At 45.5% G+C, this 22644-nt stretch overlaps 1 protein-coding gene across 11 annotated transcripts in view; it reads left to right on the top strand.

The window, feature by feature from the left end:
- Positions 1-22644, top strand: part of SPOCD1 (SPOC domain containing 1) — a 52182-nt gene that overhangs the window by 15540 nt on the left and 13998 nt on the right. For 8 of the 11 annotated variants that reach the window (XM_081334925.1, XM_081334926.1, XM_081334922.1 and 5 more), the window contains exons 6-12: positions 7254-7377; positions 8093-8252; positions 11414-11527; positions 14224-14349; positions 16298-16346; positions 18667-18796; positions 20940-21078. In XM_081334925.1, the coding sequence (XP_081191051.1) occupies positions 7254-7377; positions 8093-8252; positions 11414-11527; positions 14224-14349; positions 16298-16346; positions 18667-18796; positions 20940-21078 (842 nt within the window). The remainder of the gene's footprint in view (positions 1-7253; positions 7378-8092; positions 8253-11413; positions 11528-14223; positions 14350-16297; positions 16347-18666; positions 18797-20939; positions 21079-22644) is intronic. The other 3 variants (XM_081334927.1, XM_081334928.1, XM_081334929.1) reach the window with 3 other exon arrangements.

Raw genomic sequence — 22644 nt, 5'->3', positions numbered from 1 at the left:
TTCTTCAGTTCTGATTGAATGGTGGAGAATGGAAGCATTTATATTCCTTGCAGTAACTTAGTGCTAACGATCAGATGACTGCAAGAAATATAAAACCTTCCATTCTCTTCCACTCAGTCAGAACTGAAGAAGCTTCTTGGATGAGAAGCAAAACATCTTCAAAAAAAAAGGCAAAGGCCAGTTGCCTTTTGAAAAAGTACTTTGGGACAACCATGACCTGGATGACTGAGAATCTCCACAGACACTTCGGTCCTTCATATTGTAGCAGAAAGGAGACTGTTGGATAGTTGAGGATTTGTTTATTTTATCTGTTCAGGAGCAAATTAATACGAGTGGATTAAGGTTAACCCCATGATCAGCGATTCCCAGTTCGAGGGCTGGTGACAACACTGGAAAGTTTGATATTGTATTTTGGCTGTGTTACCCAATAGCTCTCATGGCCAGCCTCCAGTTTTTAAAAATGAAAAACTAAGGATGCTTCTCACCAATATTGTAGAATACACCATTCAGCCTCCACGGCTTATTTTTCCTGTAGTTCTCAGCAAGGAGGCAGATTTCCAAACAAAATAACCCCATTTATTTTTATTTTATAGGAATGTTATGGCCCCCAGAGGCATTTTTTGAAATACGGTTAATGCTAGAAGCTGGTGCTTTCCCTTATAACTTCCCCATTTCCTCCTTAATTTTGCTTGCAGTTATTTTTTAATTAAACATCCCATTGAGCGCAGAGCCTGGAGGGCACAAACGGAATTGTTTGCAGACATATTGGTGTTTTTAAATGCAATAAGCTTTATGACGGAGTAAGAGTTTGAACAAATGTCAGCTTGCTGTGGGCCTGTCCCCTGTATCACATAGACGATCAGCTGGGAATCGTGAGATTTATTGGTCATAAAGAGCAAATAGAACATATAAGAGCTCCCAGTTTGATCCATCTCAATGCCGTAACGTGATAATTTATAGGATGGGCAAGTCTGTCTTGTTGTGAGAGGGAGGTTTTTAGATGCTGGTCCAAAGTCAGGATACTGGTAAATGATTGGCTAAGGATTAATATCTTGAAAAAATGCCATCAGCATATATAATATTTCACAGATTATGAGGATAAATTAGAGGCATCTTTGTGGAGGTGAAAAAAAATCAAAGATGGTTGTTATAGCTGCATGGTTGAAGCCTTACTCTCTTGTATATCTTGACTTTTCAAATCTCCATGAATCTCACACAGTTCAGGGATTTTTCGATATTTCAGTAATCATAAATACTACTTGACAAATCCCAGAATCTCTTTTGGCCATGGAATTTCCCAAGAATTGATTTATAGACATGGCTGTGAGTGTGGTAGATCTATCTATCTATCTATCTATCTATCTATCTATCTATCTATCTATCTATCTATCTATCTATCTATCTATCTATCTATCTATCTATCATCTATCATCTATCTATCTATCTATCTATCTATCTATCTATCTATCTATCTATCTATCTCTATCTATCTGTGTGTGTATATGTATATGTATATACAGTATTCAGGGACACGGTGGCTCAGTGGGTTAGGACGCTGAGCTTGTCGATCAGAAGGTTGGCAGTTTGGCGGGTCGAATCCCGAGTGCCACGTAACAGAGTGAGCGCCTGTTACTCGTCCCAGCTTCTGCCAACCTAGCAGTTCGAAAGCACGTAAAAATGCAAGTAGAAAAATAGGGACCACTGTGGGAAGGTAACAGCGTTCCGTGCGCCTTTGGCATCTAGTCATTTATTTATTTTATTTATTTATTTGTTTTTATAAACCGCCCTTCTCCCGAGGGACTCGGGGCGGTGTACAGAATAAGGTAGGTATACAGATTGAACAATAGTGAAAAAAAACAATAGTAAAAACAAACTGGGACCCCAATTAGAGCTATCAGGCCAGGCCGGACTGCTGGAACAGGTAAGTTTTTAAGTCGCGCCGGAAGGTGCGGAGGTCGGGGGCCATCCGGATTTCGGTTGGCAAGCTGTTCCAGAGGGCTGGCGCACCCACTGAGAATGCCCTCCCCCTGGGGGCCACCAGCCGACATTCCTTGAGCGGTGGCACCCTGAGGAGGCCCTCTCTGTGGGAGCGCACAGGACGGTGGGGTGCTGACATTGGCAGAAGGAGCTCCCGTAGGTAGTCCGGACCCATGCCATGTAGGGCTTTGTATGTCATTGTTAGCACCTTGAACTTCACACGGAAGGCAACTGGAAGCCAGTGCAGCGCACGGAGGAGAGGTGTGATATGGGAGTATCGGGAGGCTCCCAAGAGTGTCCATGCTGCTGTACTTTGCACCAGTTGAAGCTTCCGAGTGGATCTCAAGGGCAGCCCCATGTAGAGAGCGTTACAGTAGTCTAGGCGAGAGGTCACAAGGGCATGGGTGACTGTACGTAAGGCATCCAGGTCCAGATAAGGCCGTAATTGGCGAACTAGTCGAACCCGGGAGAAGGCCCCCTTGGTCACAGCTCCTATGTGATCTTCCAGGGAGAGCTGCGAGTCTAGGAGGACACCCAGGTTGCGGGCCCTATCAACAGGGGGTAGTAACTTGTCCCCGATGTTAAGGGATGGGATGTTCTGAGTATCCTGGTTTGCCGGTACGTACAGCCATTCAGTCTTGTCCGGGTTCAGTTGAAGCCTGTTCCTCCCCATCCATTCCCGGACCGCTTTCAGGCAGCGGGACATCACGTCGAGGGCATCACTGATGTTGTTTGGAGTTGAGATGAAAAGCTGGGTGTCATCAGCATACTGATGGTACCCTACTCCAAAGCTGCGAATGATCTCGCCCAGCGGTTTCATGTAGATGTTGAACAGGAGAGGCGAGAGGACCGACCCCTGAGGGACTCCGCAAGCGAGAGGCCTCGGGGTCGACCTCTGTCCCCCTGCCAGCACCGACTGTGAGCGACCCTGGAGAAAGGAGGAGAACCAACGCAGAACCGTGCCTCCCACTCCCAGTCCCCTGAGGTGTCGCAGCAAGATACCATGGTCGATGGTATCGAAAGCCGCCGAGAGGTCTAATAAGACTAGGACAGAGGAATGGCCCCTGTCCCGGGCTCTCCAGAGATCATTTATCAGAGCGACCAATGCCGTCTCCGTGCTGTAGCCCGGCCTGAAGCCCGATTGGTACGGGTCTAGATAAACCGCTTCATCCAGGATCTGAGGAAGTTGGTGCGCCACCACGCTCTCAACAACCTTCGCAAGGAAGCGAAGATTGGAGACTGGACGAAAGTTATTCAATGAGGATGGGTCCAAGGTGGGCTTCTTGAGGAGAGGTCTCACCACCGCCTCCTTCAAGGCGGTGGGGAAGTGACCCTCACTCAGAGAAGCGGAGATGACCGCCAGGAACCAGCCTCGTGTCCCCTCTCGAGCTGCATAAGCCAGCCAGGAAGGGCACGGGTCCAGTAAGCATGTGGAGGAGCTCAACCTCCTCATAATCCTGTCCACTTCCTTAGGAGTCACAGGATCAAATTCCTCCCAGATGACGTCGACAAGACTGTCCATGCCTTGTTCTTCCAGCTCAGCCCAGTTGGAGTCCAGGCCGGTTCGAATCCGAGCAATTTTATCCAGCAGATATTGACCAAATTCCTCGGCTCGACCCTGCAAGGGTTCCTCCCTCACCTCTTGGTTCAGTAGGGAGCGAGTCACCCTGAACAAGGCAGCCGGGCGATTATCTGCGGACGCGATGAGGGTGGAAAAGTAGTTGGATTTTGCCACCCTTATCGCAGCGAGATAAGACCTGGTGAGGATTCTTAATCGCAATCGGTCGGATTCGGATCGACTGGATCTCCAACGGCTCTCTAGGCCCCGTCTCCGACGCTTCATCTCCCGGAGCTCCGCGGTGAACCATGGGGCTCGCTGGGATCTGCGCCGGGTCAGAGGCCGCAAGGGTACAACTCGGTCCAGAGCCTCCGTGGCCGCCTTTTCCCAGGCTTCCACTAAGGCATCCGCCGAGCTGTGAGCAGAGAGTGCATGTGCGTCCCCAAGCGCTGCCTGGAACCTATCAGGGTCCATTAGGCGCCTAGGGCGGTACCATCTGGTTGGCACCGCGCACTCACGGCGGGGGGTGGCAAAGGGGAAGTCTAGCTGCAGGAGGTGATGATCGGTCCATGACAGGGGCGTAACAGTCGTGGCACCCCCACCGATATCATCGCGCCACCGTCCAGACAAGAACACCAAGTCTGGGGTGTGGCCTCTCTCATGAGTCGGTCCAGAAATTATTTGCGACAGGTCCATGGCCGCCATGGAAGCCATGAACTCCCGAGCCAGATCGGACGATCCTCCCAGGGACGGTAGGTTAAAGTCGCCCAAGACCATGAGTTTTGGGAATTCAACCACCAACCCTGAGAGGACATCGAGTAGCTCGGGCAGGGCTGCCGCTGCACGATTAGGTGGTAGGTATGCCAGCAGCAGGCCCAACTGCGCCCCCGGGCCGTATCTCAGTAGGAGAGACTCACACCCGACCATCTGAGGGACGGTGGTCTCTCGCGGGCTAAGGGATTCCCTGATGATAACTGCCACTCCCCCGCCCCTCCCATGGGTCCGAGGCTGGTGCAGCACCTGGAAACCTGGCGGGCAGAGGTCAACCAGAGGGACACCACCTTCTGGGCCCAGCCAGGTTTCCGTGATGCAAGCCAGGTCCGCGTGCTCGCTCTCCACTAGGTCAGGAACAAGGTGAGCCTTGTTAGCTACGGACCTGGCATTCAGGTAGACCAGCCTTAGCATAGGAGGCTGCACACCTTCGCTCCCGGGTCCTCCGGGGAAGTACAGAGGGTCGGAGCGTCTCACCGCTTGTACAGAGCGGAGATGACACTCCCGGTGACGATACGGCCCTCTGTTTGTGCACCTTCTGCCGTTCCCCACCATCCTGGGAATAGGATGTTCATCAGTACGCCATTGGGTATTGTCGGCCACATGACCACGGAGACGTCCTCAGACAAGTGCTGGCTCTTCGGCTTTGAAACGGAGATGAGCACCGGCTCCTAGAGTTGGAATCGACTAGCACGCATGTGCGGGGGAACCTTTACCTTTACCTTTTATATACAGTATATGTATATGTATATGTATGTACTGTATATGTATATGTATATGTATATGTATATGTATATGTATATGTATATGTATATGTATATGTATATGTATATGTATATGTATATGTGTATGTGTATATGTATATGTATATGTATATGTATATGTATATGTATATGTGATGTTGAGGGAGGAATAGGAGGGGCAGCTGTTGGTGAAACAGCTTCCCTGAAGAAGGAGCTATGAAGAAGATAAAATCCTTCTTGCTAGAATGTTTTATTGCAATGTCAGCAAGAATTCAGGAGTGCTCATCATGTCCTGTAAAATCTTGAAATCTGACAGGCTCTGGAGAATATCTGGGTTATGGGTTATGCATTTCATTTGGTGGATATTTTAAACTCCTGTTTTATTTGTAGAATCAGTTAGAAGTATATATGGAAAAATACAAAATTCTGTGTGATTTAAATTCAGGGCTGATATCTTGTAAAAAGCATTAGTAACTGCACTGGAGGTGAATGGCAGCCTGCGAGCTGCCAAGCCAGAAAAATTATAATCCACATCTTCATGTCATATAGACAAAGAGATACGTGATTAATCCTAGTTCCCAGACCTTGAAAGCAAACCTTGGAATTTCCAGGAAAAAAGAGAAGGCCAGGAAAATCGAAGCGGAATGAAAAGATGCTTCTGATAACAAGCTCAACAATTTCTCTTTTGAATCTTTTTTGATTTGGAATTGTAAGAGAAAAATAATATTCACTGATATCTTTTGAAGTATCCTTGATAGGTAATAATGTGATCAAATGTATTTATTAGGTTAAGGCCCTGTGCCTAGTGCAAAAATATATCTGTAACCAGAACTGTGACCTTTCTGAAACATTATGCTTTTGCAAATCTGTCTATTTCTTCATATGTATAGAACCTGAAACTAGAATGTATGTGAATTAAGGAACTGTTTTTGCAACGGCACGTAGATTTCACAATGACATGTGTGGAAACGGCAGTGTGGAAAGATGTGGTCAGAAGAAAGAACAAGGAACTAATTTAGTTATTATTGGAATCTCAGCGATCATGTGTTTGTAGTTTTAAGGTATAAAAGAATGACAGAACAAAGGGTCGGGGCCAATTGGCCACAAGCTGTCCCTCCTCATTGCAATGGGTTATGGCAGAGTCTCCAAACTTTCCGGCTTGAGGACTACAGCTTCAAAAGTGGTGTGTGTGCATGCGCACGCACAGGGCCATGCACACTGGTGTGGCACTAGCAGCTCCATTCACGCATGTGGTATGTGCTGGCACTGTGCGCATGCGTGAACATCCGCGCAACCCCCACGGTGGCTAGCAGCAAACCACCTGGGCTAGCAGTACATGCACAAACGGGCTGCAGACACCCACCCTGGGCTAGCATCCCCATTCGTACCTGCACAAATGAGGCTGTGGGTGCTAGCGCAAGTGGGGGAAATGCACGCTCTTGCGTGCGCACACAGGCCAGCCATTTACGCAGCCTGCTGGCCAAGAGCCTGAGGCCCAATCCCGGGCCACAGACCATAGGTTGGGGATCCCTGGGTTATGGTATGTAAGTACTGATTGTTTGTTCTAAAAATTTAATAAACCTCTGATTCTTAAAAGTGAGATGTTTGTGGTGTGCAGCTTCTTGTCTTTGCTAAGTTTTTCCCCCTGACAGTCTGGTAATTTGAATTCCTGTTCTGATTTCTTTACATTTCTTTAAACTTGGCCAGTTTAAAACGTGTGGACTTCAACTCCCAGAATTCCCCAGCCAGCATTGTGCCTGAGGAATTCTGGGAGTCTATGTCCATCTATCTTAAAGTTGCCAGTTTGAAAAATGCAGCTTTACAGCAAGTTCTTTTTTTTATTACTCGAAAATAAACGAGTGCCAAGGTCTAAATTGTTCCCCCCTAATTCTCTGATTTAATTCTGCAATGATTTTTATTTTTGAATCTGGGTTGATAATTAAGAGTTTTTGAACTGGTACCTGTCTTCATACAAGATATCTGAGGCAAATTTCATTAAACTAATTGGAAGGATGAGAATGAAGCTTTTTTTAAAAAAAATTTTTGAACTGTTAGGGAAGCATTCTTCTATTGTACTAAGTGCATACATACAAATTGGAAGAGAGTAGAGTTCTTAGCAACGAAGTAATAGTAGGCCTTCCTAAAATTTCCTTTTGCAAATCCCTCTGTTCTATTGTCTCAAGTATTTCCTATTATTTTAAAAGACTGCAGAACAAAACGGAAGGCAGCACAAAAAAAGACTCCCAAGCCAATGCCTCGGTCGTGGCTCTCTCAAGAGCAAAGTCGCGTGAAGGTGATGGAAGCCTTGACAGAAGCCCTCCAGAAAAGGTAGGTTATCATGGCTGGATATCCTTGGTATACAGGAGGGGGACAAATTAAATTATTTTTAATTACCATTATTAATCAAATTGGAATTCAAATTTGATAAAAAAAATGTAATTAAAAATTAATTGATGTGTGGAATCAAATGCAGGACCCCAAACCAATTATCGAGGCTCAAACTGCAGAACGTACTTATTTAGCAGTGTGCACTGGAGATTATATTGTTACTGTCTTCAAGAAAGAATTATTGTCTTGATACAAAGAAGCCTATCAGTTGTGATCGAAATTTTGACAAAAGCTTACTGAGAACCAGACACTTCAAGGATGCTTGAATTAGCAAACATTCCTTCTATGTTTCTGTTTTGCTAACACAGACCCTCTTTGTGATGGTGGCAATTGGAAGTCCCATTTGCTTTACTTACATGGGATAGTATAGGTAGCTTCCTTTCCTCATGAATATAATTTTTGAGCTAGATTAAGAGAATGAGGACCGCCAACATTCATCCAGCACCCTTCAGGATAGAGTGATAGCTTGAGTTGGCCTCTTGTCTGATTCCTGGAACTCCAAAGCAAATAATTTTCCTTGGTATTTTCCAGTATCTTTAAATAATGCGTTTAATTGAAAAGTCTTAAGCGAACAGCATTCTAAATGGCCTAAATGTTGTTTGGTGCGAGCGATTGACTGGTTTAGACCAACTTATATCCTGCCTCTGTATTTCAGGCTGAATGTTTGCCCTGACCTGGATGTGCAGAAAAATATCGCATCAAAAATAGCAAAGAAAGTGGAGATGGAGATATTCAGGCACTTTGGCTGTGTGGATCGGCTTTACAAAAACAAGTATCGCAGTCTGCTCTTCAATCTGAAATCAGCAGACAACCAGGTTAGATATACAAAAAATGCAAGCTAAATTGCCTCATTATTCATTTGAAAACATTAAAGAGAATCTTAACTATGAAGTTGTCTTCCGGGCGAGATTTAAGGTGCTGGTACTTACCTTTAAAGCCCTACATGGCTTAGGCCCGGGATATTTGCAGGACCGTCTGCTACCGGGGACGACTTCCCATTGCCCAGTGCGCTCACACAGAGAGGGCCTCCTCAGGGTGCCGTCGGCCAGACAATGTCGGCTGGCGACCCCCAGGGGGAGGGCCTTCTCTGTGGGAGCACCAGCCCTTTGGAACCAGCTTCCCCTTGAGCTTCGGATGGCCCCGGACCTCCGGTCCTTTCGCCGCGACCTCAAAACTTTTCTCTTCCATCAGGCTGACCTGGATTGATGATGGGTTTTTAAATATGTTTTAATTTTTAACTGTAGTTAATTTATTTTGGGGCTGTTATTTAATTCATTTTTTTAATTTTTGTACTGCTGTTTTTTATTGTTGTAAGCCGCCCTGAGTCCTTTGGGAGATAGGGCGGCATATAAGTCCCAAAAATAAATAAATAAATAAATAAGCAAGGAACTCAAAGTGTAGCTTGCTTTATTACCATCCTGGGCTGTCATTCATTTTTTTGTTCCATTTAAAATTACATTTAACCAATAAGGGTACTTTTAAACCAAATATCTAGTGAGCAGGATAAATTTTTCTTATAAATTGTAAGACTAATTAATAATTAAGATAAATGATAATTTATAAGATAAATTATAAATTATTCTTGCCCAGTTTTTATTTAGTATAGTACAGGTAGTCCCCGAGTTACAAGTGTAATGGAGCCCGCCCATTCCGCTCGTAACTCGAAAACTTGTGGGAGTGAATCTTGTACCTTGAATAAGATCACTCCCTTGCTCGTTAAGATGCACGCGGCAAGTGAATATGAGGTATCTCAGGCTGGGGAAGGCCATGGAGGGCCTAGTGAGGGAACAGGCCCCCAAGGCCTTCCCGACCCACTAAGATACCTCATGCTTCCCCTTCTCTTCCTGCTGTGCCGGACTCACCTAGAACGATCCGTCTCCTCTCTGCTGCGGTTCCTGCTACTGCCCGGATTTGAGGCTGCGGGATGCTTCCGTGGCCCTCCGGCGGTGTGATCCAGGCACTGGACACCTTCTCCAGGCTGTTGCCACCCGGATCTGAGGCCACGGGACACTTCTGCAGTCCTTCAGTGGCCTGAGAAGGCATCCAGCGCCTGGATCGGGCTGCCAGAGGGCCATAGAAGTGTCCCCCGGCCTCAGATCTGGGCGGCAGCGGGCTGGAGAAGGCCTCCGGTGCCCAGATCAGGCTGCCGGAGGGCTGCAAAAGCATCCCCCGGCTTCGGTTCCATTTTTTGTTGCAGAGAACGGAGGCCTAAAGTACCATGAGATCACACGAGATCAATAGCGTGAGATCGTGTCCCACTGATCTTGCGTGATCTTGCATTATTTTAGGCCTCCATTCTTTGTGAACGCACCGAAGGCCTGGGGCAGCCAAGAAAGTGAAGAATCTCAAATCTTCGAAGGTTGAGTATTGAAGGCCTGGTGCCTAGGGTGACACGGGATGGGGGTGGGGGGGGGAGGGAGGGAATAACCAGGGTGAATGCTGCAGTGCCACTGCGGTCGCTCGTAAGGGCGAACGACTGCCGTGGTGCTGCAATATTCATAATTTTGGGACTTGCTTGTAAGCACTAGGGGGCGTTTATCATGTAACTTTGAATGAGTGTTAAGTGAACCCTCGTAACTCAGGGATTACCTGTATAAAAGGGAGGACAAGGAGGCTGCAGTTTAGTGGCTTACGGCTCCTCCAAATTCTGCTAGATTTGTGATTTAGGTAAGGTTTCAAACAAGCTTTTCGTGCAATTCTTGGGCTTAATTCTGCACTTAGGGATAGTACAGGTAGCAACTTCATTTAGCAACTTCTGTGTTTAGTGACTGCTCACAGTTATGACAGGGATGAAAAAGTAACTTTATGGCCAGTCCTTGCATTTATGACCTTTGCAAGTCTGTAAAGCAAAGAATAGCTGAAGTAGAACTGTACAGCACTCTTATAACTCTACTTAACAACCGCTTTGCTTAATGACTAAGTTGCCGGTTCCAACTGTGGTTGCTAAACAAGGACTACCGGTAATATGTATTCGTCCTTGAGTTGCCAGAAAGCTGTACAAGCATAAAATTTGCTTTCACCCTTGTTGATCCATATACTGCCTCTACAGATAGTCCTTGACTTAGGATCACAATTGGGACCAAAATTTTTATCTTTAAACTATATGTTAATTAAATGAGTCTCGCCTGATTTTTATGTTCTTCTTTGCTACAGAGAATCATGCAGTTGTTAAGCAAATCTGACTTCTTCCATGGACTTTGCTTCTCAGAAACCAGCTGGGAAGCTACAAATGGCAATAACATAATCCCAGGATGTTGCAACCATCATAAATACATGTCGGTTGCCAAGTGCCCAAATTCTGATCATGTAAACTGCAGGGACACTGCAAGGATCCTGTTAGGATCAGTTGTAATTCATTTTTTTCAACGCCATTGTATCTGCAGTGCTTTTTAGCGTGAGATGGGTGACATGTCAATTGAATAAATAAATAAAACTTTCAAACATTAAACAAATGGTTGTGAAGACTGACATTGACTCACCTCCCAGTCCTTCCTGGAAGGTTATACAGGTGATGAAGGCAACAAATCTTGACATTATTGGGAGACCATCCTTGATCAGTGCTGGAATAAGTAGTGAATATTACCTTAACGCTTCTACAGCTAAGCAGAACTTAAGGCTATTTTGTGGGCTGGGGACGAGATAAAGGCAATTCATGGGATAGAAAAGACTTACTGTCAGTGGATGGTGAGATGCCTATATGGGGGGCCTGCCCACTGATTTGAAAGAAAGAAGTTTATCCATTTTGAATTGGAGAAATCAAGAGAGAATGCAGTGAGAGACTGGCAGACCCGGTCAGCTTGCTAGAGTATTGTATCACAGATCCTGGTTTGCAATCTAAATGACTACGGTATTTGTTTCAAAAGCATTGCTGGTTTCTTGCACTCTTTGACGAGAAGGAAAATAAGGAGGCTTTAGTTCAGCTATTCTTTTAATTACAGCTCTTGTGCAAAACATCTTTTGCTTGCGTTTCTCTCAGCTCTTCCACAAGTTGATGCTTCGAAAAATCACCCCAAGGAAATTAGTTCAGATGAGCTCTTTAGAGATGGCCTCCAAGGAACTAGCAGAGTGGAGAGCCAAGAAGAACAAACACGTGAGTTGAGTTCCCTGCCCTTTTCAGCTCGATTAACATATTTGGAAGGGTAAGAATTTGCTGCGGGTACAAATCCAGTCTTATTTCCCCCACCTGCAAAAGTTAATATTGGTAACCACGTTTGTTTGTTTTATTAAGTTTATACCCCCCCCCCCCGCCATCTTACTTTCAAGTGACTCTTACCCCCAATAGAAGGGGGAAGGTGTGTTGAAAATCTTCACCTCCTTGAGTTTATTTATTTATTTATTTATTTTAATTCCATTTATATCCCACCCTTAAAAATCGATACAGGTAGTCCTCGACTTACAACCGTTCATTTAGTGACCATTCAGAGTTACAACGACTCTGAAAAAAGTGACTTATGACCAGTGGTGGGATTCAAATATGTGAACAACTGATTCTCTGTGTGGATGCCGCTTCCGGAAGTCCATTCTGGGCCTGGGTAACAAAAAATTAGCTACCGGTTCTGCTGAAGTGGGGCGAATTGCCTGAATCCCACCGAAGGAAGGAAGGAAGGAAGGAAGGAAGGAAGGAAGGAAGGAAGGAAGGAAGGAAGGAAGGAAGGAAGGAAGGAAGGAAAGAAGGAGTGGTGGGATTCAAATTGGTGAACAACTGATTCTCTGTGTGGATGCCGCTTCCGGAAGTCCATTCTGGGCCTGGGCAACAAAAAATTAGCTACCAGTTCTGCCAAACTGGCATGAACCAGCTGAATCCCACCACTCCTTATGACCATTGTAGCATTCCCATAGTCACGTGATCAAAATTCAGACAAAATTCAGCAATTGATTCATATTTATGACGGCTGTAGTGTCCTGGGGTCATGTGATCACCTCTTGCGACTTTCCGATAAGCAGTGGGGAAGCCAAATTCGCTTAACAACTGTGTTATTAACAACTGCAATGATTCTCTTAATTGTGGCAAGAAAGGTCATAAAATGGGGCAAAACTCACTTAACAAATGTCTCAGTTAGCAACAGAAATTTTGGGCTCAACTGTGGTCGTAAGTCAAGGACTACCTGTATTTCTGCAGACAGAAGGCAAGCCTCCTGGAAAGGTTTAGTGATATACGAGGGCAATTTGGAAATAAACCTCCGTTTAGTTATCAATGACACACAGTCGCAGGTACAGAACTTTTATTAGACACATTAGAACACTACGACATTACATTACTTTTTGACATAATCCTCATTCAAATTGAGGCACTTGTCATAACGTCTTAAAGAACACTTTAGACCACGTGTATTCTAATATGAAACAAGCATACAGAGCTTTCCCTCTCCCCCATCCGACCATCTTTCACTCCTGTTGTGCCCAAAGTATGTCCCTCTCAGCAAAAGAACTCAGGCAGTCACGAAAAGGGTCAAAACCTGGCCAGTGGGTGCTCTCAGCCAGTTGCAGGACTGCTTTGAAACCACTGACTGGAGTGTATTGGAAGACCAAGACCTGAATGCATACACAGATGCCGTACTCTCTTATATTAGAACATGCACTGATAATGTAACAGAGTGAGCGCCTGTTACTCGTCCCAGCTTCTGCCAACCTAGCAGTTTGAAAGCACGTAAAAATGCAAGTAGAAAAATAGGGAACACTACGGTGGGAAGGTAACAGCGTTCCGTGTGCCTTTGGCGTCTAGTCATGCCGGCCACATGACCACGGAGACGTCCTCGGACAAGTGCTGGCTCTTCGGCTTTGAAACGGAGATGAGCACCAGCCCCTAGAGTCGGAAACGACTAGCACACATGCGCGGGGGAACCTTTACCTTTACCTTTACTATCGTTGCTGGTGCTAATCTGGGTTCTTTTCATGCTCTTGAGTGGCATTTTGGGGGGTGTCGGGTAAAGCCAAAAATGCCAGTGGCATAGCGTGGGTTGTCAGCACCCGGGGCGGGGCAAGGCAACCGGAAGCGGAAATAGAGGGGTGGGCGGGCGGTGACGTCACGGCACTGCTGAAAAGACGCGCCCCGCAGCGGCGTAGACTTTCCAAGAAGAGTCGTGCGCATGCGGGATGCTTCCGGGTCCCTCTCGAGGGCGGCTGGGCGGGGCTCCGACCTGCAAGAGCCGCTGCATTCAAGCTCGCCGGCTATCACGGAGCCGAACCGGGTGACTTTTAAGGAAGGCTCTTATTCTGGAGCAGTCCGGTGCGTTGAGAAAGAAGGGACCCCAGTTTCTTCCTTCGCGGAACTGGAATCCAAAGTCACCCTGCCGCCGCCCTCCCGCACGCCCGTCCGTCCGTCCACTACCCTTTCTGGCTCGCTCTCCCGGAGCGGATGAAGGAGACACGGGAGGGGGCGGGGGCCGGGAGAGGGGGAGGGCCTCTGCAGCAGGGGGCCTCTCCTGGTTGGGCCCGCGTGCGCCGCCTGTCACTGGGCGGCGTGTATGTTGGCGGCCTGGCCCCGCCCCGCCTCTTCGCAGCCCGCGGCGCGGACAGAAATGACACAGAGCCTCGGTGGCTACCGAGTAGCTCAGTGCGAGTGCGCCCCCCCAGATGTTGCGCCCGGTGCGGCCGGCCCCCCCTGCACCCCCCACGCTACGCCACTGAAAAATGCTAAGGCCTGTCACAAGCCAGGAGCTTATTTCAGAAGCGGCTGCTTTGTCACCATCTTGACATTCAAAGGTACAGATCTGAGATGGGAGTCATGTGTGAAATGGCCCTCCTACGGTACGTGGAGCTACGTCTGTGTCATTCTGTTGCTTGCAGGAACTGGAGATGATTGAGAAAGAGGAGCGAGAAATGCCGAGGCGTTGCTCTGAAAAATTCACCCACAAAGGAATTGTAGAGATATACAGAGAAGTAGAAATAGACGTGGCATGTGAAGAAATCATTGTGAGTAGACGGTAGTGTTCAGGCAAGGGCAACCAACTGAGCATTGCTGTAGGCAATTCCCTTAAGTTTGAAGGAAGAGATATTTATTTATTTATTTATTTGTTTTATATACCGCCCTTCTCCCGGAGGACTCAGGGCGGTGTACAGAGCAATAAAGTAAGAATACAATAAAGCAATAAAGTGAGAAAATTTTAAAACCCAAATCCATCAGGCCAGGCCGGCTTGTTGGAATAGATAAGTTTTTAGATCACACCGGAATGAGCGAAGGTCGGGGGCCATCCGGATTTCAGCTGGTAAGCGGTTCCAAAGGATTGGCGCACCCACCGAGAATGCTCTCCCCCTGGGGGTCACCAGCCGACATTCTCTGACCGGTGGCACCCTGAGGAGGCCCTCTCAAGGGTTACACACCCCTCCCCCCAATTGAATGGTTAAGATCTGAAGGAGAGGTCCTTGTGAAGATGTGTTCTAGTCAGAAACCCATCCTTCTGCCCTGGAGGCCTTCTGCGGCATTGGGGGTTTCCGTTGCAGTGAAGTTATATAGATATCACCAGAAGTTCAGTTCTTAGTTGGTTTCAATATTTATTATTATTTTAATGTATTTACAACTTTTTGTGCTGATTTGGTTTTTGATTTTGCTTGCTGCGCCCCCCAAGAGCAAAAAAGCAGCAGCAGATCAACCAAATTTTTTAACAAAGGGTTTGCATTCATGTTGTATAATATATGGTGAAATTCCTTGGATTCTGTATAATTGGTCAGAGATAGTGGCGATAACCTTGCAAAAGGCATCCGGATATTTCCAAGTTCCCTTTTGACTCTTATCATCCTACACGCAACATTACTTGGTATTAACATTTCCGCTGATATTGTTACCAGTAGTTCTCAATTCACAACCATTTGTAAGCTATTTGAACTTACAACAGCACTAAAAAAATGACTTACAGATGTCCTCACACATCAGTTGCAGCATCCCTATGGTCACGTAATCAAAACCAGCATGCATTTATAATGGTTACAGTGTCCCAGGGTCATGTGATTAGTATTTGCAACCTTCCCAGCCAGTGTAAGGGCCTGCCCCAGCTGGTCCCCCAGGAAAGTAAAATTCTTGACTCCATTGAGTTGAATCAAAAGCACTTTTACTGAGAGAAAGTGGTTACAGAAAAGTCAGGTAGAATCTGAAGGTCCTGCGCAAAGCACAAAGCAATTCTTTCACTTCCCCAACCCCCCCCCCCCAACCAGACAACCGGCAGCCAATGTGTGGCCACAAGGTTGTTTTGAGAATGCTGAGGTGCTGGGTAGATAACAGGGCACTCTCAGGGCATGGCAGCCTTGGAACCAGCTGAGAAGGAGTCTGCTCTGTCTCCTAAGACAATCCCCCTCCCTAATTCCCAAGCAGTTACAGCAAAGTGAAAGTATGTGAGGGATGCTAGCAAACATTCCTCCTCCCCCCTCTTCCCCCCCTTTTCCACAGAATGGCAGGACACGCTAGTGGATCTGACAGCCAGCTTCTGACAAAGTTAATGGGGGAAGCTGGATTTGCTTAATGATTGCATGATTCACTTAACAACTGTGGCAAAAATATGATGTAAAATCTGGTGTAACTCAATTATCAGCTGTGGTCATAAGTCAAAGTCTACCTGTAGCAAACTGTCTTCCTCTTGGTACAGCAGCTCCATTGACTAAGGCAGGGGTCTTCAAACGTGGCCCTTTCATGACTTGTGGACTTCAACTCCCAGAATTCCTCAGCCAGGCACGCCTGGCTGAGGAATTCTAGGAGTTGAAGTCCACAAGTCATAAAAGGGCCTCGTTTGAAGACCCCTGGACTAAGGGTTCCATACAGTAAATATTATTAAAGCTGAAAGCTTCATTGACTTTATCATAGATGTCAACTGGTGGGGCTAAAAATTAAAAGCTCAATACAGTAAATCTCCTGGTGGTATATTATTTTTAGGAATCATCGCTACTTGAGGTGCCATCATTAGTCGGGAGCAACCAAATAAGTAAGTTTATTTATTTATTTATCTGGTTAATATTTTATTTATTGAAAACATTTATCTAGCTGCCCATTTTCTCACCAAGTCTTGGCAGCTCCCGGTCAAAATCAGTTAAAACAACATATAAGACCATATTAAACCTATACAACTAAACGCCTTAAAACATTAAGAACAATCATCTAAGCAATCTCAATTGCCCAAGTGATTCTAAGCACTCATGTGCTTTAAAGAATTTGGGTCTATTTTATTTCTGTTTCCCTTCTCATCCAAGAAACTTTGACTTTGACTGGATGGTGGGGAATGGAAGGTCATTTGCATTCTTTTAGCCAGTTGTTGAGGCCACTTGGAGGTTTATCTGTGTCCTCAAGGTCACCTGAGTAGTGCAAATGTGTGTGGAGCCTTCTTGGCTGCAGGATGTTTTCTGCCCTGGGTCCCTTCACTGTTGAAGACCAGCTCAGGCTGTTGGGGGAGAGTCTGTGTTTTCTGCATCTCAAACTGAAGCGCAAATGATTCCCGTAGTCTGCAATGTTGTCTGGAAATCCATTCATACTCCTGCACCATTCAAAGAGGAGACTTAGAGTAGGAGAGGCTCAAAACTGCTTTGGTGCTTCTGAATTTTGTATTCAGACTATTCAGGGTTCTGTAATGGCTCCAGGCTTTGCTGCAAAATCCACGGGATGTTTTTCCAGTTAGCGTCATTCTGAAATAAATGAGTGGAACAGAAGGTTGGCTTTCAAACAGTTTCTTTCCCATCACTGTTGGGGAACCTGAAAACCTTCAGGCTATGGGACTCTGCCTGTCTTTGTCCACATAATAATAATAATAATAATAATAATAATAATAATAATAATAATAATAATAATAATAATAATAATAATAATAATAATAAAGTTGGGAGGGACCTTGAAGGTCATCTAGTCCAACCCCCTGCTCAGTCAGGAAACCCTATACCAGTGGTAGGCAACCTTGGCTCTTTTATGACTCGTGGACTTCAACTCCCAGAATTAATAATAATAATAATAATAATAATAATAATAATAATAATAATAATAATAATAATAATAATAATAATAATAATAATAATAATAATAATAATAATAATAATAAGAAGAAGAAGAAGAAGAAGAAGTTGGAAGGGACCTTGGAGGTCATCTAGTCCAACCCCCTGCTCAGGCAGGAAACCCTATACCATTTCGGACAAATGGCTGTCCAGTCTCTTCTTAAAAACTTCCAGTGTTGGAGCATTCACCACCTCTGGAGGCAGGTTGTTCCACTGGTTAATTGTTCTAACTCTCAGGAAGTTTCTCCTTAGTTCTAGGTTGCTTCTCTCCTTGACTAGTTTCCATCCGTTGCTTCTTGTCCTGCTTTCAGGCGCTTTGGAGAATAGCTTGACTCCCTCTTCTTTGGGGCAGCCCCTGAGATATTGGAACACTGCTATCATGTCACCCCTCACTCTTCTCTTTGTTAAATTCTGGGAGTTGAAGTCCACGAGTCATAAAAGAGCCAAGGTTGCCTGCCCCTGCCCTATACCATTTCGTACAAATGGCTGTCCAGTCTCTTCTTAAAAACTTGAATGAATGAATGAACCGAATACGCCAGGGAATGGCATTGTCAGAGGGAGCCACAGGATGACTTGGAGGAGAAAAAGCAACCATCCAAGAATCCAGCCGTTTTAAAGACGTACCGATGTTGAGATTTTTTAATTTTTTTTTGGAATGAACAATAAATAAAAAGGCAATGTTAATTATGGAATCTAAGTGACAGAACCAGTCTCCAACTTCAGGGTTTGCCACTTTGTTTGTTTGTTTATTCAATTTTTATGTCAGAGGGGTGAACATGGGTTTGGAAAAAACGACCGGGGATCATTTAAAATGTCCAGGTAGTCCTCGATTTACAGTCATTTGCTTTGCGAGTATTCAAAGTTATGACTGGCCCGCGCACTTCAAAAGTGGTTGTGGCATACTCAAAGCCATGTGATTGAAATGTGTACCCTTGGCAACCGGCACATATTTACGACGGTTGCAGCATCCAGGGGTCATGTGATCACCATTTGTGACCTTCCCAGTTGGTTTCTGACAAGCAACGTCCGTGGGGGATTCCCTCACTAATGATGTATTCACTTCGTGTAATTTATTCACAACGTATTCACAACATGTGATTTGCTTAAGAACTATGGCAAAAAAAAAGTTTGTAAAATTGGACACAACTCACTTAACAACCGCCTTGGTTAGCAGTGGGAATTGTGGTCCCAGTTGTGGCTGTAAAGTTGAGAAATACCTGTAATTGAAAACAACACTTACAAGTATCTTTCTTTCCGGCTCTGCAGGAGAGTTGGATGCTGACAATGAGCCAGCCAGGTATAAATTTACTTTTAAGCAGGAGGCAAATCCCTCTCAGGTTTTGCATCAAAATATCGCATGCTCGGAGATGGACAAGACACCTCAGGATGAAGGCAGGTCTGTCTATGTAGCTCAATTTTTAATTTTCAAATCACGTGGAATATAGGATTGTCAAATCACGTGTCTCGACCTTTTCAATAAAAGCTGCCTTTTATTGAAAAGTCTTAAGGGATGCTATGAGAATATGAGAATATTCCAGCTTCTCAGGTGACTAACATGGCGTACTGGAGCTCATAACATCAGGTGTGTCACTAGAAGGCAAAATCATGAAACTGCATCTCACCTACTTTGTCCATGTTATGTGGGGGAATTCCCTGGAGGAAGCAATTCTGTTTGGAAGAGTTAGTGGTAAAAGGAAACCAGGCTGCCAAAAAACGTGGTGGCTGGACAGCAACAAAGCTGACACCAGCCAGTTTTGCAATGACAAAACCTCTCCGTGCCCCCAAGTTCCCAGTCACTAATACATTCAGGAGGGGAACACATATTGAAAGACTAACACAGTGAAGCCCTAGCAAAATGTGGCACTGTTATTTTTATCTAATGGCCATCTCTAAATTATGTGAGTTTCCACCAGATAAGGTTGCGTTTTACATTTTGCAACTGTATTCTCCTACCGCGTTTCCCCGAAAATAAGACCTGGTCTTATGGTTCTTTTGGCATCAAAAGATGCACTAGGGCATATGTTGGGGGAAACATGGTACCAGGGTGATCAGCCCAGCTGGGTGCTCCACCCCACCGCCATGCGCACAAGAGGCAGCGAGCATGCGGGGGCTGACAGTGTCCTGCATCAGCCATAGCCTGCTGGTCCCTTGGCACAGTGCAGGTAAGTCAGAGGCAGAGGGGGGGGGGAGGCAGGAGATCCCGATGTGCTGCCCACTTCATCCCACCGTTTCTTGGCTTGCCCGCAGCCAAGCCGGGGCAGACATTCTCAATGCACCGCACACTCCATTCCACCATCTCTCGGCTTGTCTGCAGCCATGCTGGGACAGGCAATCACAATGTGCTGCCCTCTCTGTCCCACCCTCTCTCAGCTTGCCCACAGCCGTGCCGTGGCAGGTAATCCTGACAGCCGCCTTCTCTATCCCACCATCTCTCGGCTTGCCCGCAGCCGTGCCAGGGCAGGCAATCCCAATGTGCCAGTCCAGGCACGGCTGCAGGCAAGCTGAGAGACGGTGGGATGGAGAGGGTAGCGCGTCGGGATCGCTTGCCTCCCCCTGTGCTTCTGCTTCCACCTGCTGCTGGTGCTGCTGTGAGAACCTCTAGCGAACCAGGCAGCCACACAGCATGTTTGGATCACCTGCCTCCCCCCCCACCTCTGCCTCCTCGCTCGGCTGACCTGTGCTGCGCCAAGGGGCCGGACACTGTCAGCCCCCACATGCTCGCTACCTCCTGTGCTGGCCATGCCCACCCCCTAGGCTTATTTTTGGGGTAGGTCTTATATTAGGCGCACCCTAAAAATCATGCTAGGGCTTATTTTCTGGGTGGGTCTTGGGGGCAACACGGTAATTTATGGCTGAGCTGCCGATTGCCTTCCAAATTCTTTTCTGGACAGCAAGAAGCTTGTTGAGTGGAGATTTAAGAGGCTAGAGTGTTTCCTTTTTCCATCCCATGCAGAATGGTCTGCCTTCTCTCTGAAAGAAGATATTTGAGTTGAGAAAATGTAGGCCCTGCTTCTATGTTTACTTCTTCTGTCCAGGCTTTGACTAGTAGATAAATTCAGTGTCCTTCGGCCATAGCAGCCCAATGCATTTCTTTTGGGCAAAAAGAGATATCGGCATAATCAGAAAGAAACTGGTTAGATCCTTTTGGTCAGTGCCAAGCAGTTGGCAACTAGATACGAAACCCATCTTTCATTTCTTGTTTGTTGGCTTTCTCTGTGACCATTCCTCAAGTACATCTGTTGTGCATTTCTTTATTAAGCTTTAATTTTATTCAATTATTAAATGTATATGCTGCCCATCTCACAAGCAAAGTGATTCTTTCAACTGGATCCATGTCAAATAACCCCTGCTTTGGCTTCCAGGAGTCATTTCTATTCGAAATTTATCATGTCGAAATATTAGCATCTTAAAACAGAGTGGAAACCCGTAGTGATTAATTAAGACATGAACTAGGAAGACTCGAAGTAGTTAGTGCGTACTGGTGCAACAGACCATGATCTGCAGATTTCTTTCTCTTTCTTTATGTCTGCCTTTGCTAGCACGACAAACCGAAATCGACAGGTGGCAAAGCGGTCCAGCTACTCAGTCATCTGGAATGGGCTTATCCAGATGTTCAGTGTGAAGCAGTTTGTAGCCAAAGCATATCCTGTTTCTGGTTTTGGCTCGCATCTCTCTCAGGTAGGGTTTGAACCTGTAGAAGAGATTATTTATAGCTCAGAGTTGAACTTGTGTGGTCCTTGGGGCTTTCTCAGCTTAGTTGTTCTCTTGCAGATATTTCGTTACCCAACTAGGTAACATCATCAGCGCTAGGACATCAGTGCTAGTCTAGCAAGGAAGATGTTACCTAGTTGACTAATGAAATGTCTGCAGAAAACAACCAAGTTCAGAGAGCACCAAGGACCCCACTGGTAGGGTAGCTTTGAGTAACTGAATCAGCTATGGGCTACCTGTGAGATGCACACAGCCTCCTGACACCCCATGTTGCAGCATCTCAGCACCTCAAGACTTGACCTGTTGCGGAAATTCGGCCACAGAATGGTCAGTTTTGGCAATGTGATTTGGGGCATCTGTCTTTGAAGTTGAAATGGGAATTAGCTTCTGATTCCTCTTCTCGTCCATTACACCACCCAAAAGGGCCAAAATATTTTAGTGCTGTTCCTCATTGGGATGCAGTGATGGCAGCAGACAATTTCCCGATGCCCTGACTTACATAATATTAGCACAGTGACTCCTGTGCCCCCAAGAAGGAGTGTGCAATTCCACTTCTGTCATTAGAACATTACCCAGCATGGGTAAATTTTAAATACATAACTACACAATGCATTACAATGCTACTTTTATAAAAGAAGTTGCAAGATGTGGTGTTTGGAAAGTGGTGTTTATTTCCAGCATAGTCAGCAATGACTAGTGGAATAAAATCCTCAAGGACTCCTTTATCTATACCATAAGGAATGCTGATAAAAAGTGTATCTGTTGGATTAATCTTGCTACCAACAACAACAACTTTATTGATTAGCCCTTGGGCCATATCAAAGTGCAAAGTTCCAGCAACAAACCGTCACCAAAACTTGATAAAAGCAATCCAAAATGGAATTTGATAAAATACAATTTAAAATGGAATTAAAATAAAATACAATTTAAGATGAAATAGTAATAAAATACAAATTTAAGATATAGATAAAATATGATAACATTATATTTCGGAGTCACCCTTACAATCTACCCCAATCAGTCCCACATATGCGGTTCTTAACCGGATCATTTTGTTTAAATACTGTGCTACGTTAAATGTTATTTTCAAGTTCTGACCGGACATAAGATAAGTTATTTTGATATGGGGATCCCAATGGGTCATTCGTTTGGTATATAGACCAAGATACCTGTCTCTCACCCTCTTATACAGACAACAGTCAAATAGGATGTGAGCCAGGTCCTCTACCTCTGCCGCTCCGCAAATGCAGAGACGCTCATTGTACGGTATAGCATGAAATCTCCCATATCTGACCATTGTATCGAGCTGTTCGAATCTCGCTCTCGTAAATATCTCCCTAAGATGTTTTGGGAGTTGTAACTTCAAATAACTGTCCACTTGAAAGGTACATTTGTATTTACTCAGCCATTTCAAGTTACCGTATATACTTGAGTATAAGCCGAATTTTTCAGCCCACTTTTTGGGCTGAAAAACTCCACTTCGGCTTATACTCCAGTGAACAAAAAAAAAAGAACTGTCCCTTCGTTCGGAAC

The sequence above is a fragment of the Vipera berus genome (genome assembly GCF_964194415.1).
Source record: "Vipera berus genome assembly, chromosome: 9".
Classification (NCBI taxonomy): domain Eukaryota; kingdom Metazoa; phylum Chordata; class Lepidosauria; order Squamata; family Viperidae; genus Vipera; species Vipera berus.
The sequence above is the reverse complement of the archived record's forward strand: the minus strand, read 5'-3'. Positions and strand labels throughout refer to the sequence as shown.